General features: G+C 42.5%; 1 protein-coding gene across 2 annotated transcripts; it reads right to left on the bottom strand.

Moving 5' to 3' along the window:
• Positions 1–14,298: 14,298 nt before the first annotated feature.
• On the bottom strand, positions 14,299–22,541 carry LOC128760568 (transmembrane protein 88). 2 transcript variants are annotated; one of them, XM_053868055.1, is made up of 3 exons: positions 22,415–22,541; positions 20,336–20,627; positions 14,299–15,448 (listed from the first exon to the last, which is right to left on the bottom strand). In XM_053868055.1, exons 2-3 carry the CDS (start codon positions 20,624–20,626, stop codon positions 15,221–15,223), a joined length of 519 nt encoding a protein of 172 aa, XP_053724030.1. In that variant the 5' UTR covers position 20,627; positions 22,415–22,541; the 3' UTR covers positions 14,299–15,220. The 2 variants fall into 2 exon arrangements, with proteins under 2 accessions (XP_053724030.1, XP_053724031.1); XM_053868056.1 differs by lacking the exon at positions 22,415–22,541 and adding an exon at positions 21,214–21,275.
• Between the last annotated feature and the right edge of the window lie 681 nt (positions 22,542–23,222).

The following is a 23,222-nucleotide window of genomic DNA, read 5'->3' as shown; positions in this document are numbered from 1 at the left end:
TCGTCGGCTGTGCTGCTCTGAATATGAATATTTAATGATGCTGTTATGAAATAGCTGTTGTGTAAGGCGTGAACATGGGTGTTGCTGGAGGGCAGAACAACACAACGTGAGGAGCACTTTCAATATTGATGAAAGCCACTGACTCAAAGGACGGAGCAATAAGGCCGGAGCACTTCCTCGGCGCTCGATTCTCATCAATCGTCTGAAGCACGCTGAAGAACGGAATAAACGCCAAGGAACAGAGCCTTGACTGTAGTTGGGTCCATAGTGTTTCTGATGGATTCTGCGACCCTTTCAGTCCAAACCTGCACTATGGAAGAGTTGTGGACCATTATTACTGCACAAGTGCTGCTACAACATTCTCACTCGATGAATAAATAAAGACATTTTTTCTTTTTTTAAATACAATTTTTATTGCAAGTAAAATACACAGAAAGAAACAAAAGCAAACACTTTCACACAAATACACCAAATACATAAAAACAACAAAAGTAATTAGTTCTCACTTATATGTTTCTATAAGATCTAAACTATAACAACAAGCAACAACCAAAACAAAAAATAAATAAATAAAATAAATATAAAGATGAAGAAAAAAAAACACAACTACTCAAATACTGGGGGGGTGAACCTACTATAACATTCCATTCAATCCCCTAGGGACTTGCACCTGTCATTCAAATTAAACGCTATCATATCTGGAGTTACAAAATTAATCAAATTACTCTAAATACGGTCAAAACGCTCCTTTCGCATTCTCATACGGTCTCCATTTTAAATATTTCTAGAATAGTTGAGTGCCAATTTATTAATGTCGTGGGTTCTGGCTGTAGCCACTTTCTTGTGATTGTGATTTTTTACTGGCTGCCAATAAGATTTGCTTCAATTTAACTTTTTCTCCAACATGTTAATTTTGCATAAATATAGAGACAAAAAAACTGAGAGGTATTTGCATTTTAAAAACCTTAACTAGTCATGAACCCTTTTCCAATATTCATATTATTTAGGACAACTCCCACATATATGATAGTGATTTACATGCTGGAACCATTTCATTTTTTTAAGAGATCAGTAAATGACAACCTTATATAAAACCACCCAAGATAAACATTACAATGTGGACAGTAAGCAAATATTCATTAATATTGAATATTGTAATATTTGAAGAATTCAAATATGTTTGGACTGACTGGTTTAGACAAGAAACCCAGCAAAGTAAAGTAAAAGTAAAGACAGAGTAAAAGTTCACTACTATTTAGTCCTACAAAGTGAGTCAGCCAAAAAAAAAAGAAAAATAAAGACAACACTCCCTCTAAAAACGGAATAAAAACTGCTCTATAACGAAAAAAAATATGCCCATCCACAACACCAATCTAAAACAGCTTGTATGGGAAATCTGACCTGACTGATGTTTAGCACTGGCCAGGTTTAATGCAAATTTGATTTTCACCGACTACGATTGTCACTGAGCTGCAGATTTGGCATCATGCACACACACACACACACACACACACACACACACACACACACACACACACACACACGCACACGCACACATCTACACACCTTCTCTCTATAATGGACCTCAACAATTCAAATTCTCAGCGGAAATAACAATGCCTGAAGGAATCAGCTATTATTCAGGAGCAGAACCCTCTTGCAACAAGGAGGTATGACTGCACTGCCACAATGAAGCAAATGTCATAGCTACTAAAAAAAACTGTAATGCTACCCAAATCACCACCATTTTGTTCTCAGTGGAGTGGAATGAATAATGAATATTATTTCAACTCCGAGCTCAACATGTGTTACAGAATCTACCCAGTGTGTGGGATTCATTCATGGGTAATGGGTGAACCTGCGGTTAAGTCAGGTATTTAAAAAATATTCGCCTTCTCCATTTGTCCCCTGCAGAACAATCTGCCGCTGAGTTGAATTTGAATTTTCGAATAAAGCAGCAATAAAATGCATGATGTTCCTTAAACATCCCAATGTAATGTCTGTAAGTGTATGCTCTAGGTCAGTGCTTTGGACCCTCAGATCCTGACCTCCACAGATAACCAGGAGAAAATCTACATCTGAATCCTCTTTCCAGTCGGGTTCCTAATGAATCCCCTCCTCCTGAATCCTCAGTGGATGTCCACACAGCATCTAACACTCACCTGAAACTCTGTCGATGTCGAACTCTCCCTGGTAGCCAACACCCCATCACTCAGATATATGTTACATAGGAAGACCAAACCCTTACAGCCACTGCAAGTTCCCGTCTTGAGTTTTGACCTCTGCAGTCTACAACCTGCCCACGGCTGATGGCAGCTACTCCATTCAGTTCATGACTCTGGTGACCAGATCTTGAGCAAGTCCTAGACCTGGCTAAGGTCCACACGCCCGGCTCAGTATCCGCCACTTGGCAGAAATTATATATATCACTCACTTAAAAGCACTTCCTGCTTAGTTTGCTGTAAATTGAGTAAAAGTTCATCAGCCAAAAACACGTTGGTTGAGCCTCTCAACTTCTTACTTACCTTAACACTTTCACAGTTGCCACGGCAGATCAAAACTTTAAACCTTCGAGACATTATGGCTAGAAAACATTCCTAAACTCCCCATGAAAGCGTCACACTTCAATTTTAAATTCTGTTGAATTAGTTCTAGCTACAAACTATATTCATGGACGTTATTGTTCTTTTCCCTCGCTCCCGCTGCTGCACCAGAAAAGAGGTACACATAGCATCAGCAATGCAGATGAAATACATCTTCTTTTGCTTTGATGAGCTGAACATCTGGACTCATTTGAAAAGCCTCTTGAACTCCAAGCCACTGTTGTCAGCTCTTATGTTTTTATGGTTTAGGTGTTGAATGCATCGAAACGGTGTTATATCACAGTTTTAGCATAAAAAGTATGTTCTTGTTCCATGGAATTCTCAGTTCTTGTCTGTAAAACTGTCCCATGATGACGCCTCACTTCAGGAATATGAACACCAGAATGATAGAGGTGCTCAACAAAAGCCGACGATTGAATACATTATACAGATAATTGCTCTTTATTACGCTCAGCTTCAGTGTCTTCACTTCTCAAATTACGCCCCATTTCCGCCTCTTCTGAGGCAAAAGCATGGAAATTAAAAGCACCTCGTTGAATATGGACGAGGGAGAAATGGATTTCTGGTACGTGTCCGTCTCATCTTGTGTGGAAACGTCATTTCATTGATTGCGAGCTGTCGGAGGTCGGGATAAGGCTGAGACTTGGCACGGTTTGTTCTCAGCAGGACAGACGCCAGACAGAAAAGTAAAACCTGGGAGAAGCAAGGGAGATGTAAACAGTGCAGGGAAAATGATTGGTGTTTTTGTTGATGCAGTCTTTATTTGGATTTGAAGAGCATAGTGCTAATAACATTTCTTAGCTGTCTTCAAGCGAGGTGGCTGCATGATACATTAATATTTACTTTTCTAATGGCCCGGACATGTAAGACAGTCTCATACTATGGGTGAGGAAGTAGCTGGTGTATGGAGAGTATCGGCAATGGATGTGAAAAGTGGCTCACTCTCTCAATTATGGGATGGGCTTTCTCCACAACTTTATTGAAATGACAGTCCCATTTTCTTCTCTCTGTCCATAACTTCACAAAAGGCCAGGACATATTCAGGCAACTGCGCCTGATGTTGATCACATTTTTATGTGACGCCTCTTTCTCGAAAAGTCGTGTCTAAACTAGTCTGACCAAATCAATGGCGCCTCTCATTCTGAACCAGGACTCAATCCAGCGCAGAGGCCTTTCACGCCTGAAACGGCCACTGTGTGTCGGAACCTGAAAAGTTCATGAATGGAACCCACAAAAGTTGGTTTGAGCTCTCAGACAGTGACATCTTCAGAGGGCGTGTCATATTCAACAGCCTTCCATTTATCCTTCTTCTCATGTATCCTCATCCTCAAAAGACGTCGCCTCCTGTTTAGATGAGAACAAATACCTTCAGCAACAATACTTTCTGAACATAAAAACTCAAAACCAATCCATAATTGGTGGTCACATTTTTTGGTCAATAAAAATACACAGGAGATTTTCATGAATGGATGGTTTTAGAGGAATCATTAATTATTATTAAGTACAACAGTCACCTTTAGACACAGTTATTGATCAATGAAATTTAGAACTGAAAAAGAAAAGTCGAGCAAACCAGAGACCAAAAGGCTATGTCACTTTTCAAAGCTTTTTCAGATTTCCTCTCCATAAAGCTTCTCTCGAGGATTTTAGGTCGGAATCTACATTTGAACCCCGGCAGCCAGTTACTGTTTACGGCCCAGCGCACTCTGTTCTTTATCACATCGTTCGTCTGCCACGGCTTGCGTTGCTCAGGGGCTTCAGGCTCAAGATGAATGTTCGTCAGGTGGCTGAGAATTCTGTAAATTGATGGACTGGTTCTGGGCCATTTCATTACAGTCCCCAGAGGGAGACTATCAGCTCTCAGAGAGTGAAGCCAGCCTATAAAGATATTTTCAGCCATGCATTATTACAAGCTGCAGATCATAGCGAACAGCTTGACTGCCTGCGGAAGTGCCCTTCTCCGCCAGTTATTGATTTCTGGCAGGTGGCAAAGAAAGGAGCTGATTCGTTCAATAAACAGCACTAAGTTCAATATGGAGGTCACAATTCTAAGTGTCGCTTAGGTTCCAGGCTTTGAAGACGAAGATCTACCTCAGAGAGAAGTATCGATCGGGTTCGTGATGCTGCATGTGCGTCGAGCCCTCGTGAAGAGATGAAGAAGCCTCTCAACATCCCTGTTTGTGTATGGAACATGTCAGCCAACAGAATAGCTGCTGTTCTGAGGGGATCGGAGTCAACCAAAATCTGTCCACACACCACTGATGGAGTGCTTGTTCGTAAGTGACTATTGAAGCTTTAAACGCTGTTAAAATAAATCTTTCAATGCCCACTACAGCTCACAGCTGGGAAGGGCAATTCCAGCTGTCATCAGGTGAGAAATGGGGGAATTTGTTCTAAACGTTTGGAGGATGTTGGCGCAGATCTGTGCGCTCTGTGTAGGAATATACACCTTTAATGTATCTTCCGCATGTTCGTTTACTTGTGAGAATGACTACCAAAAACCCACATCTTAAAATCCAAAAGAATGTATTCCCTGACAGAGGAGTCTAATTACACTTACAGAGCTCTGGGTCCACCACTACGCCTGACTTAGCCTTAGCTCCAGTGGTGTAGAGTGACAAAGACTATCTATCTACCCTGACCCTTTTATGACACATTTCAGTTCATCTTGGGGTGTAGTCTCCACTGATTGGTCCTGGGCTCTTGGGGTCCCCGTTGCCATGGCGCCTCATTCCTGATCTGGTTTCGGCACCCCTTGGTTTGGAGCGACGTTGATGAATCCTCTTGTCGTTGCCCATTTCCTGGCCTTTTTTGGGTGGAAAGCTTAAACAGATGATCCGGTCCTCTCCTCTGAGAGTGCCAGAGGTTCCTTATCTTCCACATTCCTTCACTTGGGGGAAGGTAGATGTTTGTCCCCACAAACTCAGGCTCAAACTCCAGCTGTTTGGACCGGTTCTGGGTTAGATGTCTCCTGGGTTCCTCAGTGGTCCTGGTACCTGGTGGTTCCTGCCTTTCATGACTCACGCTTCCATCCAGGCATCTTTCCCACACTATCCTTATCAAACACACACCTCTCATGCTGGATCAAACTGAGGTTACTTTATTCATTATCACTGCGTCTGTTGGATTCAATCTTTCATTAGACAAAGCATTTATTCAATAGCAGATACTTGATGAATATGATCATGATTCCCACATCTGTGAGCTCTACAGTTTTGAATTTGTCTTAGATTCACATTTTTATCACTTTGTGACTTTTCGTTTTTTTCCGACATTTGTTTTGCTACGGCCTTCTCATGAACCAATAATACCCTTGACTTTGAGCATAAGACCTACCACCTGCTCCTCCTGCAACACAATGACGAGGTACAAATATTAATTCCCCTCTAATTTTACGCTGTTTTCCTCTGTTTTCGTGTGACAATAACATAAATCTACCAAAAACTTACTACTTAACATCCAACAGTGTATGAAATATGAGTTATAGCCTCCTTTCAAGTATCTATTTTGACAATTTTCTGTTGAATTTCCCCACTGTGTGACAAATGTAAATTAATATTACATACAGAGGAGCCCAAGTTGGATTAGAACCTGGGCCTTGTTGTCGTGACAATGCATTACTGGCCACTACACAACCAGTCAAACAGAATTCTTCATTTTTTAGAGTGTCCAATAAACCGACTGACTGGACTGTGGGAGGAAACCGGAGTACCCAGAGAAAACCCACACGCACATGGGGAGAACAAGCTCCATGCTGAAAGGCACTATATATATATATATATATATATATATATATATATATATATATACACTGATGCGTGTTCAGTTATGCCGATGATGAATCGCTGCAGTCCAAAAAAACAAGTTGTTGTTTGCAGCCCCCACCTCCACCTTCAGCGTGAAATCCACTTAATATTCTTGAAAAGCAAAATGAAATCCCTTATTATCCGCTCTGATGACATGGTTGATGCGTCTGAACGTCTTGAAGAACACTCACGGTGCCAAGCAGTCTCCAGGTGATTCCAAATCGTCTGCACGGCTGAGAAGCTTCGTGTGAAATTGTGGATCTTCAACAGACATCTGGAGCATCGCAGAGGTTTCAAACGACTCATCCATGTGTGAATTATTTAACTACTGCTCTGTAACAAGACGCACAAGAGCTGGGATCGCGTCTTGTGAGGATGTGAGGATTAACTTTCTAAAGGAATAATGAATAAAAACAGCATGAATAAAAACAAAATGAATGTTGCGCATCAGCAGTAAAAGACAGGCGACATCACATACCGGTTCAAAAACATAAATCACGACTTCATTCAATGTGGTTGGTTGATTTAGAAACCCATTGCGATCAATTTTACATCCGTCATCCGTGTCTGGACCTTTTCCTGGTGTGATTTCCTCCACTTGCTTTCCCCATCATTACGTCTCTCTCACCAAGTCCTCCGGGCAGAGGGGACGTCTGGCCTGGCTGGAAGACAGGGGGACGGCAGCGGCGTGATTAAACCAGTAAGTCTGTCACAGCTCCGCTCACCCGTGTGTGTGTGTGTGTGTGTGTGTGTGAGAGAGGTTCTGTGTTCTATATTCATTCAAGAAGTACCTGTCAGGAACTTCTGAAGACAGAGCCAGAACCAAACTTTGATTTGACTCTTAAACGCCATTTACCGTTGGACTTTTGACCGTGAGTGTTTGAGTGTGAGTCAAGATTGATGTAAGAAATTAAAATCCACACAAACAGGGAGACAACATGACAACATGACTGTAAAGATACAGCCAAAATAAAAGCATCAAAATGGCACAAAGAGCACGCAATTTTCCCTTCTAGTGATGTTGATGTGTCCTGGAGAGGTTCTTGAGCTGAACACACACCTCCACGTAAATACCTGTCTCTTCTTATTTGACCTCAAAACCTCTCCAAACGCTGTACAGGCAGTTGCTTCATTGTTATTCCGCTCGCCATACCAGCGCCCACAAGGACCTCTTGACTACATGCAGCACTCATCGCTGACTGGACACACACAGCTGTCGATGCTGCTCCGGAATCGCAACCGCTACTTCAGCTCCACAAGAACATGTTCATAAGTATGAAGTGGCAGGAGTCTAGTTTCACACGCTAACATCAGGAGAGACAGCGTTTAGGGGGTGCAACCAATACAAAATTACCAAAACTCAAAAAGAAAGAAAGTTGACCACCACCCTGAGTCTGCAATCCAAGATGGCTTCCCCAATTCCTTTCTCAACCCAAAAAGTCTTGCGAGGAGCAAGGACTGTTCCAATTCCTAGGCGGTTAAATTGAGGAACAAGATTGAGGAACGTAGTACCTCCCTGGGTATCAAGGAATACCCAGACTCCTTTACGTAGTATCAAAGATGGCATCAAAAACAAAGAGACCGAGATACAAATGTAAATATTTTCTTGTCAATGGTGATATAAAATTATGAAAAACCATTGTTTTATCATAGTTCACACCCAATTTGTGGATTTTTATCTCCACATTGCATGATATTTATTTTTATTTTACAATGTTTTGTAAAAAGCGTCTGGTGCGGATGAGCTATGTCATAATAATTGAAGTTATTTAACGCCACAAAACGGTCATTTTTCTCAGTGGTTTTGTCGATGTTTTATCGAGATTGCAGCCTATATGCATGTACCTGAACCTGCATGAAGGAGTGTCACATTTCTGTGGAACAATATCTTCCTCAGCTCTTGTTTTTGAGGAATGAGATTGAGGGTTAAGGTTGAGGATTGAGGAAGCAATTGGAATTCACCCATGGCATCAGAAGAAGGATGGTAATGTGACAATGGTAGAAACCAGAGTTGGTGAAGGACTTCTACAAGAGAGGTTTGAAGTGTGTTGGATGAAAAACGATGATGTAGTGATGGGTTGTCTGTAGCATAGGCAACCATTCTCTGTGCGCTTCAATAAACGCTTTCAAAGACGCCTATGCTGCACCAAATTAAAGAGTGTGGCGGTGATTCCCAAGAAGAGAAACCTGTGAGTTTGGATGGATCAGAAGACTGATCGAGTGGAAGATGAGGGGTAGCTTCCTGAAACAGGACCAACACTACAATCCCTCCCTGGTGCAAATGATGATTTTCTGCCCGCTACATGACACCTCACACACCCACACACTCACAGAAGCCCTCACCAACCTCCCTCTGGGAAGGAAAGAACTCCCTGACTCTTCCCCACCACACTATAGAGCCTGAGTACACGTGTGGATCTAAGAGAAAAGTAAATGAGAATTTCTGAACTCTACATCAGAGAGCTCATCCCTTCAAGTCCTGATGGCTGCGGACGTCACATCCGTCACTGGCCTCATCCCTCGTCCAATGAGGGTCGTGTGTCTCCCTTCTTGGGTAAACACTGACGTCAAGGCAGCTGTAATAAGGTCCCCATCAATAAGAAGCTCCCTCAAGCCTCATCATCTTCCAATTCACATGCAAATTAAACAGATCAAAAGAAGCCATTAAGCCGGTCGTTATGTTTCTGAGATACGTTTTGTGCTGCTGACGCTGGAGGACTAACAAACACAATATGTCCATTGTATTACAATAATATTATTTTTGCTTTTCGCTTGTCATCTCCCAAATAAATATGCATTTTTTTATTTGTTAGAAAGCATTACACTGATGAGTTAATCAGCACTCATTAAATATGAAATGATATCACAAAAAGAGTTGCAGGTTTGAATCCAGCTTGAATCAACTTTGTGTTTAAGGTTTGTATGATCTCCTACTGAGTTTCCGGCGACATACTTTCCTGCTGTAGCTGAGTGTAGCTGAGTTGTCCTTACACTGTAGAAGGACAACCTCATGTGAAAGGTTTTCCAGGGAGTCCCATGAGGAGACATGTCACTGAGCCATATGAGTGTTTATTTTCTTTAACAGGAACCTGTTTTCCTCTCCATTTTCAATAAAAAATCAGCCAGAGACGAGACCCGTGGAAGCCATTAAGCAGAATCATGGAGCGCTTTTACAGTCTAAATGTGCTCAGTGGCGACCGCATCATAACTCTTCTTAACCTGTTTTCATTTCAATCACAAGCTCCAGGTTTGATAGGGTCATTTATGTGTTTCAAAAGCCTTTTTATCTCCAGCTCTTCCTGCAGGAAAATGAAAGACAACAGCCCTCCAGTAATTTCATACGATGAAATCCAGTCCTTTCACAGAGGAAGGGAGCCTTTGTGATGGTCTCCGCGCGTAAATATGCCTAGTTAAGAGTTGAATAAAACCACATTTGTGAATCAGCTGGAGACACCAGAGCAATCATTTAAAATCATTTCATCTTATTTTTAATATCTGTTGAGTGAGGCTTATTTAACATTTGGGTTGGGTTGTTGTAAACCAATGTTTGCATGAAGAATGGCCACCCTCGTGTTAATAAACTCTTCCTTCAAGTTACATTTAGAAAAGATACAAAATGTGTGATTAATCTGCCACTAATCGAGAGTTAACTCATGCAACAGCCCAAATGTATATTCCAGAACTGAAATCAAGTGAGTGGGTTCCATCGTATGACATGAGGTAAGGTCCTGGAGAAGGTGGGATGAAAAAGAAATGAAAGGAAGGTGAAATGAAGGAACAGACAAAATTCAATGTCTAAGGGAGAAAGGAAAGGAAGAGTGAAGGAAGAGTCAAGGAACTGAATGGGAAAGTGAGATGTTGAGAGAGAGAGAAGGAAGGAAGTAAGACTCAAAACCCATCTGTTCAGGACCACATACAACAGCTAATATCACCCTTCCATCTACATTCCAATTTCTGTCTTTTGTGTGTGTTTTTATTGCTCTTTTATTGTTATTGTTCTTACTTCCTGTACAGTGTCCTTGAGTGTTCAGAAAGGCGCTTTTAAATAAAATGTATTATTATTATTATTATTTAAGTAACAAAGGAAAGAAGGGGGGAAATATGGAAGAAAGAAATGGGAACGCTGTAAACAAAAAAGAAAGGGAACTAGCTGAAAGAATTGGAGAGAAAAAGGATTTTTGTATTTATCCTGCTTAAAAGAAGAACAAAAGTGTGTAAGTGTGAAAGGAGTGATGAACAAATCACAAGGCACACAGAAGAAAAACACTATCAAAGAAGGGGGAAACAGGAATAAAGCCATGTGAACCGAATTCGGAACCAATGGAGAGAAAGAATAAGGTGTTGCAGCTAGTGTGATGGATGAATAGATGGTGAAAGAAGGAACCGATTTTAGGGAGGTGTGAACAACGGATGGTTCGATGATAAGGACGGCTGCAAAAAAGCAATGGCAGAACTGACACACAGGTGAGGTGGGTTGAGGTTGAGGATGACATCACCAAGAGATCAGCTGAATGAATGTGATGGATGCATTGAAGGATTATGTACTATGGATGAATGGATTAAAGATACGATTGTGTGGCTCATGGATGAATAGATAGAAGGATTCTATCCCTCCATTCAGGTCTCGTCGGCAAATCTTCCAGCTCATCGTTGCTGGGTCAAACTGAGGAGGATGAGGACGGTTGCAGACTGAAGTTGATCCTCCTGATGGCAGCAGGTGTCAAGGTGAGGTGGATTAGAACTCAGAAAAGCCTGATCCTTCTTTTCATCCTGCAGCCACAGGACTTCATCCGTAATCAGAGCTGAGGAGAAGGAAGTGAACTTTAGAAGGATGACACCAAGGCCCCCTGAAGACTGTAACTACCAAGCTGTGAAGTGAGAGGAGCTGGAAGGAGAGGGCCATGTGTTACTGGGGGAGCGCCGATGGGTTCATGAGAGGTGTAGACCAGGGGTTCTTTTTGATCTTGGTTCGCACCTTTCCCCGAACAAATGGGCCGGGGGCCCAGTCAAGTGATAGAACTGATTCATTACACTTGATTTTATTTGTGATCAATAACCATATTCAATCTACTTACATATAAACAAACCACAACCTTGTGAGATGACTGCAAAGATATTTGTCATCAAAAAGTCCAACCAGCAGCAGAATCAGGTGCGAACCATGTTCATCAAATTTACTGAAAAAAAAGATACACTTGATGCAAACTGTTGAGCAAAATTAAAATTAATTTTCAAAACCGCTTCAACAGCTGCTTTCATGAAGAGTTTTTACTGTTGGTTTTTTTTTTTTGTCTTTTCAAGAACTTAGTTGTTAACTATCACAGATTTGCAGCTGTCAAATCAATCCAGTCAAACACTACTGCCACCATATGTGGCTGATGTATTAAAACTGGGCGTCTCGCGGCCCAAAGATGTAAAATAAAAAAAACTTTTAGCTGCCCACTTGGAGGCGTTCGTGGCCCAACCATTGGCCCCGGCCCTATGGTGACAAATCTCTGCAGTAGACAACCTTCGGTAACAGAAGCAACCTACGAGGACATCTGAGTCAAGATCCTCCGCAACCAGTTTCTTAGAGTCTTAATTACATGTGATTAAAAGTCACTAGTGCAAAGAGGTTAAGGGGATTTTAATGAACCTCCACAAGTAAATACAATTCTTCACACTTGTTTGTAATATTAAGAGTCTGATTTCATTGGTTTACTTCTCCATGGAAAAGAAATCTGCCACAACACTCTTTCTCACGTGTTTGCATTTGAATTCGAGTTTCTGTCTGGGTGTGTGCGAGTGTGTTGGTTTATGTTGGTGCATCGCTTTGTCTTTGTCTGTCTCTTTGTGAAGTGTGTGTGTGTAAAATCAGAAACTAGTGAGCTGCTGACAATCATTATACGGCATGTATATTAAAGCGATTGTCCATTCTGCTCCTTCACTGCCTCCATCCTTTCAAAGAAGCCTGTGCAACAGAGTCACACCTCCAAATTGAGAGGAGCATTGGAGCAGTGAATGGTCATGATTGCCTCCATGATTATCGGTGTTTCTGCTCCTTGGGTTTGAAACTCTGAGCCGTCATCAGAAGTACAGATGCACAGAGGAGAGGTGGAGATGAAAAGTACACTGCCATTATGTCAACACACCTCGGAGTGGACAAAAAGCATTCAGCCTCTTAGAAACACACAGAGATAAATGCTCCCGCCTCCTGTCCGGTGTGAATGGATGACTGATGCCAGAGTCAGGGAGCGCAGCTTGTTTCTGTACTGCGACCATGGTGAAGCGGCAACAAGCCCAGGCTCGGCCACCGAACAAGCTTGACTCACTGTCAACATCCAGAACCATTTGCTTTGTCCCCGATCAATTATTGTGTGGAGAAAAGCTAATGTTGCGCAACATGACATTAACGTCAACGTCACGGCTCATTGGCACATTTTCTGCTTGTGATTACTTATTAATCTAATTCAACACAGAAGAAATGACTTCTTCAGCTTGGGACGCCTGCGACATGGCGGGGGCTAATGGGATAAGAGTGTATAAATCATTTGAAAGTGCCATGTATTCATGAGGCTAATTAAAAGCGCCGACTTCCCCAGGCCTCCGACAGGCCCAGAGGTGGTCCAGGCCCGCCAGCCTCCACGCCTGGCTGCCCTCTGCTGATTAGCTCGGTGTGTATTCCTCGGCTTCATCGCAACCATCGGCCGCCACTGAGCATGCAGGACGATAAAGCATATGAATATGGTAATGGGAATTGTGTGTTTATTCTACAATATTAATGTGCTTGGAATTGCTTGTGCTACTAATAAAGACGTTGCTGAATGAGTGTGCGTGAGAACGCGAGAAGTAACAGTTGGAGTACAACGGAGGGGGTAAGGCAGACACTGGAGGCCTGAGCAGACATGGAACTTGTGGGTACAAGATCAGCTGGAAAGTACCATCTTCTCCAGGGCTGGATGGAGCCGGTCCCAATAAGAGCCACCTGAGTCCGAAGGAGGGGAGCATGTCTTGTGATCGCTGCCACGGTTACGAGGGAGCCAGCGACCGGCACTGGCAGCAATTGCTGAGGACCAGGAATAAAGTCCACGTGGAGAAATTTTGTGTATAAAGGGGTCAAGACCTCAGATATCTTTTTTTGTCACTCTACCAGACTAATGCTGAGGCTAACTCAGGTGTAGCTGCTGACTGATTCTGCCTATCAGACTCCTCTGTCATTTCTTGGATATAACTTTTTTTGGTCACCATTCTCACGAGTGGATGGACACACAGAGATAAACGGGAGGTGTATTTCCAACAATGGTTGCTGTGGTGGACATCTATGCTGCAGGAGATTGTGCACAGACAGTCGAGAGTGCATGGCATTTTTCAGCCAGTGAAGAGGCTGCTGTTACCGAACCTCTACCTCCTCACCCTTTGACATGCACCTCTTCCTTCTTCAAAGTTTTGAGTTCACGTCATGATCTGTAGCCATGTGACGTTATCGACCCCAACACATGCAAAGGTGACCCAACTTGTTATGTACGACGGGTCATAACTGATTAAAGCATCATTATGATCCACTAATCTCAGCGTCATTCCAGAGTGCCCAATATGCACACGCACACCTGAGTCCAAGCCCTACACCCATCCTAATCACTGTCATTGAATTCAGAGAATCTACTCTGCCACCTCCGTCATCTGTGCATTCTTGACCTCTGACTTTGTTTTCTTCACTCTGACAGCTCATATAATTGAACTGATATTCCTGTCTAGTTCTTGTGATCCTTGACTGAACCCCTGGTTTTGATGGTTTAGTACTGATCATAGAAATGATTTACTGTTATTTTGACAGTAACTTTCAGAGTTGAACACCATTCATCTTGTGAATCTGAGGTGGAACGTTAAAACACAACCCTTCAAGACACAAACATTTTAATATGATCACTGCATTAGTGGCAACATTTCTGTTTACAACAAAGTCCGTTTTCTCCACGACACGGTCCTTCCTCAGCTGTCAGGACGAACCAGAATTTGTCATGAATTTTAATGGCTGGACAACATCAAAGCGCATGAGTCTGATGATTTCAATCCCAACAGAACATCTGGATCAGAGTGAACAGCAGGTGGAAACTACAGTTCTCTTCTGGCTGGGTTCTGCTCGTCTCCCCCTACGAAGGTGCTCCATCACAAATCCACAACACCACAGCTTGCCACAAAACCATTAATGTTACTTACAAATAACATGAAACAAATGATCACAAAGAGGTTAATATTGAAACAGATTTGCATGGGGCTCGATATAAATAAGATAACTGCCGCTACCAATAATATCATCAAGCTCTGAATGAACTAGATCTTTCCTAAAACAACCTTCAGTGTTCATAACTGTTTGATCCAGTACCGTCCCAGGCACCTCCAGATACGTGATCCCAGATCATTGTTGTGCTGTTACCTTCCTGCCCTCAGCTTTCACTCTGCTCAGCAAATGTTGCACCAGAACAATTTGGTGTTTTGAGCAAAAGCTAATATTTTATTCACTATAGTTATCATTTAGCATCTGTCATATATTCTACCACTAGCACCAGGCCAAACCAAAGCAAGGCTAACTGTTGTCAATCCAACACATGTGGGATACCAGCATATTATCGCTTAAGATTCAGTGGAAACCACACTTCCAGATTGTCATAATGTCCAGCTAGCATCCACGTTCTGAAGACGCATGTCGATAAATAGTGAATTTGAAGTTCATCTTCACCTGCCTGTTGTTCAGATAGTGATATTTGAATGACTTTTATTGTTTGAACAATCATCGACCGCCATTAAACGTCAACGTGCGACCCTCCTCTCTGATCAGACCCAGGCATGGATGCTTCTGGCCCAGTCCATCAGCCGCCCTCGGTACCAGGCCCGGGAAATCGGCTGGATGAGTAGCAGGACTCGGAATCTCCGCATCAGCCCACAGAAAATCGCCGCTGCCACGACCACCAGCGGTGACATCATCACGAAGCCAAGGATGATAAGGGCGGAGCAGCTGTTGTCGTCAAGGTAACGGCAGATCGCCGACTGGGCGTCAAGGACCTACGGAAACAGAGGAGGTCACACACGGTTGTGTTTGGGTTTGCAAAATAAAAGCGTCAGGGAGTGGGCGATGAGCTGTGACAGAGCTGGTCCCACCCCCTCTCTGGAGTTCAGATAAGAGTCTCCAAGCTGTCCATCATCAGTGGTGCCTCCGAATAGAAAGAAGATGGTAGACAGACTGAAGAAAGGATGACAGAAAAAGGTGTCATCTCCCATTAAAGAGGCCTCTGGCTGCACGTCACACACACAGATCTCGCACACACTCAAAATGTTATATAGTTATACACTTCTTGTTTCAAGATTTCCCATTTGGAAAACCAGTGTCAGTAGCTAAGCAACGCTAACAACGGTTAATGGACGGGTCTGTGCTCACAGGTGCTCTCACCACTGTTCAAGCCCTCGCCACAGTGAAGGAAGCTGACACTGCTATTGTTTACAAGCGAACCGGCATTCGCTCTTTCCCTCCCTGCTACTTGAAACGAACAGCACGTTCCGACCATCATGCTTTTTAAAAATTCATCTGTCACTGTTCTGTCACATCAAAGTCAAAACCGCCAACCAAGTTCACCTGTCAGGCAATGGCTGGACGTAATGCGGAGTCTGTCCTGGTGGTAAAATAAGATGGAGCCAAATAGAAGTTAAAAAAGGAGGAGCCATCTGCGTAAATCTCCCTCCTGAGTGTCCTGCTGCAGAGGCACTGGAGGAACCAGCTCATAAACACCAGTTTATGTCCTGACTCTGTCAATAGCAGGCGCCACATCAAATGGATGACAGTCATCAATTTCAAATTTAATCTGTGGACCTTGCTCTTGTGCAACAGATGCCACTTCCCCCTGGATGAACCATTACCAATATTGCAAAACTATTTACCAGGTTACAGCAATGTTAAGGGTTCATTCAAAGCCCAATTACACTCTGAAGACTCTTTCTACGGGTCATTTTTGGGAGAGGGTTTCAGCATTTTCCTTTGATTCAACCTTGATTCTGCAAATTGCCAGTTTTTGAAACGTCAGTGAGGAAAGCTAAAGAAACCAGAATTACTTAAACATGTGAGCTTGGTGGCTAATGCTACAAACAACACGGATGGTCAGGGTGCATTCAAGAATACTGGTTTCAAAAACAAAAAAACAGTGTTTAGTTGTCAACAGAACAAAGTTCATTTTAAGCAATTAGTTAACATGGCAAGGCTGACAGCGAGCTTAATAATAATAATAATAATAATAATAATAACAATAATAATAATAATAATAATAATAATAATAATAATAATAATAATAACAATAATAATAATAATAATAATAATAATAATTTGTTTTAAAAATAAAGAGCAATTGCAAACTAGCTGGTGAATTATACATTTCTTTGCCAATTGTAACTGCAGAATGGCTCTAGGAGAAAGAAAAAGTTCAGCCAACAAAGTGTATTGTTTTAGTAACCTGGTGAAATGTGTTTATAATTATTTACAAATGATTTTAAACAGAGATGTCAAAGATTAATTCAGCCATCAATGTTGATGGTTGTCAGTAGTGAAACGTCTCATATTAGCAACGATTTGATTCGTATCATAGTTCGAGGTTGCAGATATGATTCAAGGACAATTGATTCTTTTAGAATGATACAAATTATAACCTGTGTAACTGTGAAATGATGACATGGATTCCTGTTGTTTCAAGTATAAATTAATGTTGGTTAATTACTTCAGTTATTGTTTTTTTTCGAAAGTAAAAATACACGACAAATACCAAAATGAAGTGCAACATTTCTTAATGAGCCGTGGCTGAACCCTCATTTTAGTGAACAAACCACAGAGGACTCATATCTGACAGTAATGACAGTCAGTTGCCGTGCTGTTCACATCGTTCATCTTTACAACTGCAAACACACGATGTCACAGACAGACCAAATCAATCGAGCAGCGCTTCACAAGTCATTTATAAAAGTGGAGAAAAACACGTTTATTTAGAGTCAGTCGTGGTGATATGCGATGTGTTTCCATTACAGATACGATCGATCGAAAATGATGTTATGCTGTTCAGAAAGCCAACCTGCCCAGTACAGATCGATGTAGTTGGACCGTAGGGATGTCAATCAATACTAGATGAATCGTTACACCCCTAATGATTATCATTTGTAACAATCTAGTCACCGAGGTGTAACATGTTCCTGACCATGCTTCACACGTGTGTGAGGTTCTGTGGCGTATTCTCCTCCCAAAAACAGCACCCACACCCACACGCTCTCCAGGAGGAAGGCTGTCTGTTCCAGACTCAAGAGCAAGACAAGTATCGAATGGACAGAGCTTCAGTCACACTGTGTCTCTGCGGAACTGAACAAATCCCCCCCTGCACTTTACCCATTCATTAATTCAATCACAGCTAATGTGTCTCCACATCCTCAAGACAACATCCCCATTTAGAGCCCTGTTTGGGACTCGCTTGAGTTTCAGGTCAATGTTGTGTTTCCACACATCCACAAAGCTCAGTGTTCAATAAAGCCCTCTGTCTGTCTCCTTCAACAGTTTGATTTATCTGAGAGTTTCTGGTGAAAGCTGCTGCCTGCTGTGTCGCAAATGAAACTGATGTGAGTGGAGAGAGAATGCGAGCTGCAGGGTGATCATTATCTGACAAACTACTTCTGCAGTTATCAGCAGGAACATCTTGTCTTTAATCATAAAAAGGCGACATTTATCATGATGGCATTCTTTCATACAAACGTTCTTTACTCCAGTGATTGAGCCAGATGACAGTGAAAAAAGGAAAAAATGTGTTATTTTATATGATACGTTTTTACAGCAGGACTTTTAATAGAATGAAAAGTCAGATTCCAATTTGTACTTTTCAAATGATTAAAATGCAGATTGGTACCAGCATGGTGACGGTCTCACAGGACACACTGCCACCAGAAATCCTCCCCGGCTCAGAGTTTCCTTTGGTGTCTCAATATATTCTGGAGATGATGCCTCCAATTCATGAGCCAGTCGCCGTGTTGGCACTGTCAGACGTTTCTGACATTTAACGATCGTTCGTCCACTGTAAACCAGGACCGGGCTCCAGGAGTAAAATGGAGCTGTACATTTCATGTATTTTTATTGTTTCCATTTTTAATTAAGCCACAACCGACAGATGAATAATTGAAATTATACTGAGAATGTAAAAAAAGAAGTGGTGAGCGGACGTGTATGAGTGAAGGTGTGTAAAGAGCTTTGTGTTTTCATTCACCCATTCTCATTCCACTGCCCATTTCCTCAACATAGGTGAGGGGCCAGAGATCTATCTATCTATCTGTCTATCTATCTATCTATCTATCTATCTATCTATCTATCTATCTATCTATCTATCTATCTATCTATCTATCTATCTATCTATCTATCTATCTATCTATCTATCTATCTATCTATCTATCTATCTGTCTATCTATCTAGACAGCTATCTTTTGGTTGCCTGAAACATTCTGAAACCTAATGGTAATAAAAAACATATGTTCAGTTACACAAGTCTCAGTCCTTCCCTTCCCTCAGGTTGGAGTCTGGGCTTCATCCTCAACTGTATTCTGTCATTTAGCCCCACATCATCAACACTCCCATCACTCAAACCTCCTTCTCCTCCCACTCAGTCCAGACTCCACACAACCTCCATGTTCATTTCCCTCATAGACAGGAAAATCATCCAAGCTATTTCTTCAGCATGAGCAAACAGTTTTAATTTTACCTGTAAGCTCTGAGTTCTTGCTCGGACTAAACACTAAAGTGCCAATGGCGCCACCCCTCGTCATGGAAGGGACATAACTCAAGTGAAGATGATGTCGGTGTCAGTTGGTGGCAGTTAGCTGTTTTTAGTTGAGCACCCAAAGAATGGATAAACCTTGCTGTGTTTATATTGAAAAGATCTATTGAATCAGTTTTGCTCTATAATTGATCCTACAGCTGTTAAATGGTCTGTGGCACAGTTGATTTATTGCAATGCCTTTCTAGCCGTTTCATTGGTTTCAATGAATAGACCTATGAAAGGTTTCAACATACTCATTCACTCGCACTCACATTACACCTCTGACTCACACCAAGCAAGCCAGAGGACTGGCAGCTTCCCTGGCTGTCCAGTTAGCAGGCAACACATTAATAACACCATTCAATGTATTGAAAAAAAATGAGTTACATTCCCTAGTAGCCAGTTGCATTTAAAGTAAACAGCAACTTAAAGTAACTGCATTCCTTTTGAAAGAAGTAACTGAGCTACTAAAGTAACCTGTTCAACCCTGACACCTTAGGAGTGAGAATGTGTTGTAAATAGAGGTCATGTCCCCTCAAAAGTCTTTCTGACAAAACTCTATTCCATTCTGAGTATGTGGCACACGGCCAAACTACTCTGATGTGTCCGGGTGTTAGTTTTCCCCACAATGAGAAACAGTTGAGATCGTTTTGGATTCAGATCTGTCTCCAGTAAGAGGCAGAGCCTGCGTCCACAACATCCTCAGACACTACGCTAGCTCAAAGACTCAGTCTCAGTACAAAACAATGGTGTCGGGTTTAATATCTGCAAATGTGCCAGTGTTTGGAAAAGTCTTCTGAAGCAGTGTTATGTCGAGACCAACTGATAAAAGTTGTTTTTATCAATTCACAGTTGTTGTGTTGCTCTGCCAGAATCTGAGTGTCACAGAGGAGATGAAGTACAAACACACACCGGTTCATTGAATTGCTAATTATTGTGTGATTTAAAACATCCCATTAGATAATTATGCTAATAATATTTGCCATGACTCGTCATAAATATTGAGATTCTTCTGATCCCGGAGTCAGTTGGGATCCCGGCAGAGATTTAGAACAGGTCCTCATCTGTAAACAACCATGTCTCTCTGCTGCAGAAGCCTTGTGTCTGGAGTTGAAAGACTCACTCTGGAATGGCAGAGGAATCCAGCGTAGAGCAGCAGAACAGCAGGCAGCAGCACCACGGAGAAGACCAGCACCAGGAGAAGAGCGCTCCCTATCACCACACCTAGATCCCACAGGATCAGCGCCACGCCGCAGGTCACACAGCCCAGTCTGCCCCGTCGGCTGCCCCATGCGCTGCCTTCACTGTGTGCCACAGGTGGAGGCAGCATCTTCACTCCCTCACCCATCCAGAACTCCTCCTTCTCCTCTTCACAGGAGCCTCCATCATCCAGGTCCACGTCCACCCCACACATCCTGAGAAATAAAGAGATGTTTCCTAGCAAATATTCATTTCACTGTGACCATGGGAGGTGAGTGTGGGGTCCTCATAACATTGGCGCCTCGTCATAGTGTTGTGGAGTGTGGAGTAAGTATTAAATTGTGATGTTAGACTTCCTGACTGACTGTATTTTTTTGTATTTTTATTTTAGACAGTAGGAGCTGTTGAAGTTATCGTGTGCTCAAAACTTCCTCTACTGTGCTGTAAATACATAAGATGCGATGCATGCGAGGCTGATATTCAAATGGAGCATTTCACTGCTAAATGTTCTGATAATTCATTCATGTTTTCAATGACAGTTTTACCAAAAGTTTGTGAGCCAAACTGCACAGCAGATAGGAGCAGGTTGTTTTGGTGCATAGATGCAGACAAATCTCAGAAGGTTGTGACTGTGATTGTGTCAAAAAATCTACATAAACTAATAGTGCTAGTCTGATAATGAGTATTTTTTTATCAGGGGGATTGATTTGTTAACCATTATAGCACTAGATTGTCTTTCCTTCTGGCCTCAAACTGAGTCCAAATATCACACATGACTTAATTTGCTCTGGTGGGACTGACCTTTGTGGGCGCTAACAAGCTGGATGAGGTTGGAAATTCAAGCAATAGTGGAGCAAATGCGTCTTGGGTGAGAGAATGCGATGGCTTTTTAAAATGACCCTGGAGGAGAAACTGCAGTCAGTTCTTGAGGTGAGAGCTCCTGAAGATTGAGCTGTTCATCAGCAGGGATGAAGAGTAAGATGTTGATCACCTGCCACTTCACTGGGTCATGGATGATCGTAGGTGAACACGCAACAACATAAGACAGTGATGGAGGACCTGAGAACAAACCAGGACATTCTGCTCTTTGGATGCAACGTTGGGGCCCGTGGAGGCTCTTAGGAGTCTTAACAGCAAAAGAGCTTCCCACCAACAATGAGGATGATCAGAGACAGTTATTGGTCTCATGTACTCCATGCTCCTCAGTACTGTACACACTGACCATGAATGATGTGAATTAGTCGATCAAGTAGATAGTATAATGAAATAAAAGAACATTACTCAAGAGGAAGCAGTGGGGGAGAGGAAGCACCAGTGCTAACTCCGCAGGAGGTGGATGTGATTTTATCTGGCCTCATCCGCTGCATCTGGTCGAAGGAGGGTCCACTGGCACGACTGTTCAGTCCACGATTAGAATCTTTGTGGGCTTTGAGTAGCATGTCATGTACTTCATCTATTTTTGAGTGAACATTGTGATGCAATTTCAGTGTGAAATTGACTTTCATTTCACAGATGTTGCCCAGTGACTGTGTGTTTAATGCGTGCAACATCTCAGGATATGAACCGTCAAAAGCCCTCTGCGGCTGCCAGGCCTAAAAACCGTTCAGACTTTCCATCAGGGGACTTAAGTCCTCAGTGTAAGTGGGATTGTTCAGGCGTGTCAGGTTTTTGAATTTCAAACCGTAATCCCTTTGCCCTCACTGTCCGGCCCCTGTCACCATACATCATACAACATCCAATAACCCATTAAACTATGCAAATGAGGAGCCTATAGCTCGGCTCGACTTTACACGTGCACGCGCCTGCGCGCGCACACCCCCCTCGGTGATCGATCTCATTGATCAGGGCATTGTCACGGGTATTCAGATTGGAGACCAATTCATACAAATGAGAAATCTGCTTCTGTTTTAAAATAGAGATATTGACAGCGGAAAGTGTCAGTTTTTTCCATTAATTTCTTCTCTTTAACGTTTGCGAACACATCAAGTGAAATGTCACTTACCTCTTAATCCCGTCAAGTCCTCCTCGATGCTGTGCTTCCTGTTCAAACTCGGTTGTTCGTCCAGATCGTCCGTTAAAAGGGATGAGAATAGCAGCAGCAGCAACTGCCGGACTCGAACCCGCGCTGTAGGAGGACGCTGCTGTCACGAGAACTCGCTCGTGCGCGGTAACGAGCTCCTGTAGAGCGCGCGCGAGCACTGGAACGCGCTCAGCGAACAAGCCCCAACTCTCAATTGAACAAATCTGCGAAACCGCTTCTTGTGTGTAATTGTGATGATTCATATTTATTTAATGGAATTATTAATGACACCCACAACAACTAATAATAATCATGAATGTGAAGAAGAAGAATGTATGTACCATACTCCCACAGCGTGTACCAAATGTATCTAACTAACTGTGTTACAATACATGACTTATATGAAACTTTTGCTTTTATTCAGACAAACCAGCGGATGTTGACTGATCGCAGTGAAGGACGCAGGGAGCTGATAAATAAAAGTTTCTAATAATAAAAAAATAAAAGTCTCAGTAGACCTGTGTCGAGAACGCTGTCAGCTGTTACTGTAGATAAGAGGGTGATCAATATGTTTTGGGGCTCAGACTGACAGTCAACATTTCGCTGGCGAAGTCTAATTACACGGAGCAAGAAGTGATGGACGTTAACAGTCAGGAGGATCAGAGCTCGACCAGAGTTGGTGCTCCGTTTGGTGCCTGGTGACCCCTGGTGGAAGAGGGATGAACTGTGTCAGTGTCTGGTAAATGCAGATAGGTGAGTCAGATCTGATGATAAAAGACTTAATGCGACA

The sequence above is a fragment of the Synchiropus splendidus genome, chromosome 6 (assembly GCF_027744825.2).
Source record: "Synchiropus splendidus isolate RoL2022-P1 chromosome 6, RoL_Sspl_1.0, whole genome shotgun sequence".
Taxonomy (NCBI): Eukaryota; Metazoa; Chordata; class Actinopteri; order Syngnathiformes; family Callionymidae; genus Synchiropus; species Synchiropus splendidus.
The sequence above is the reverse complement of the archived record's forward strand: the minus strand, read 5'-3'. Positions and strand labels throughout refer to the sequence as shown.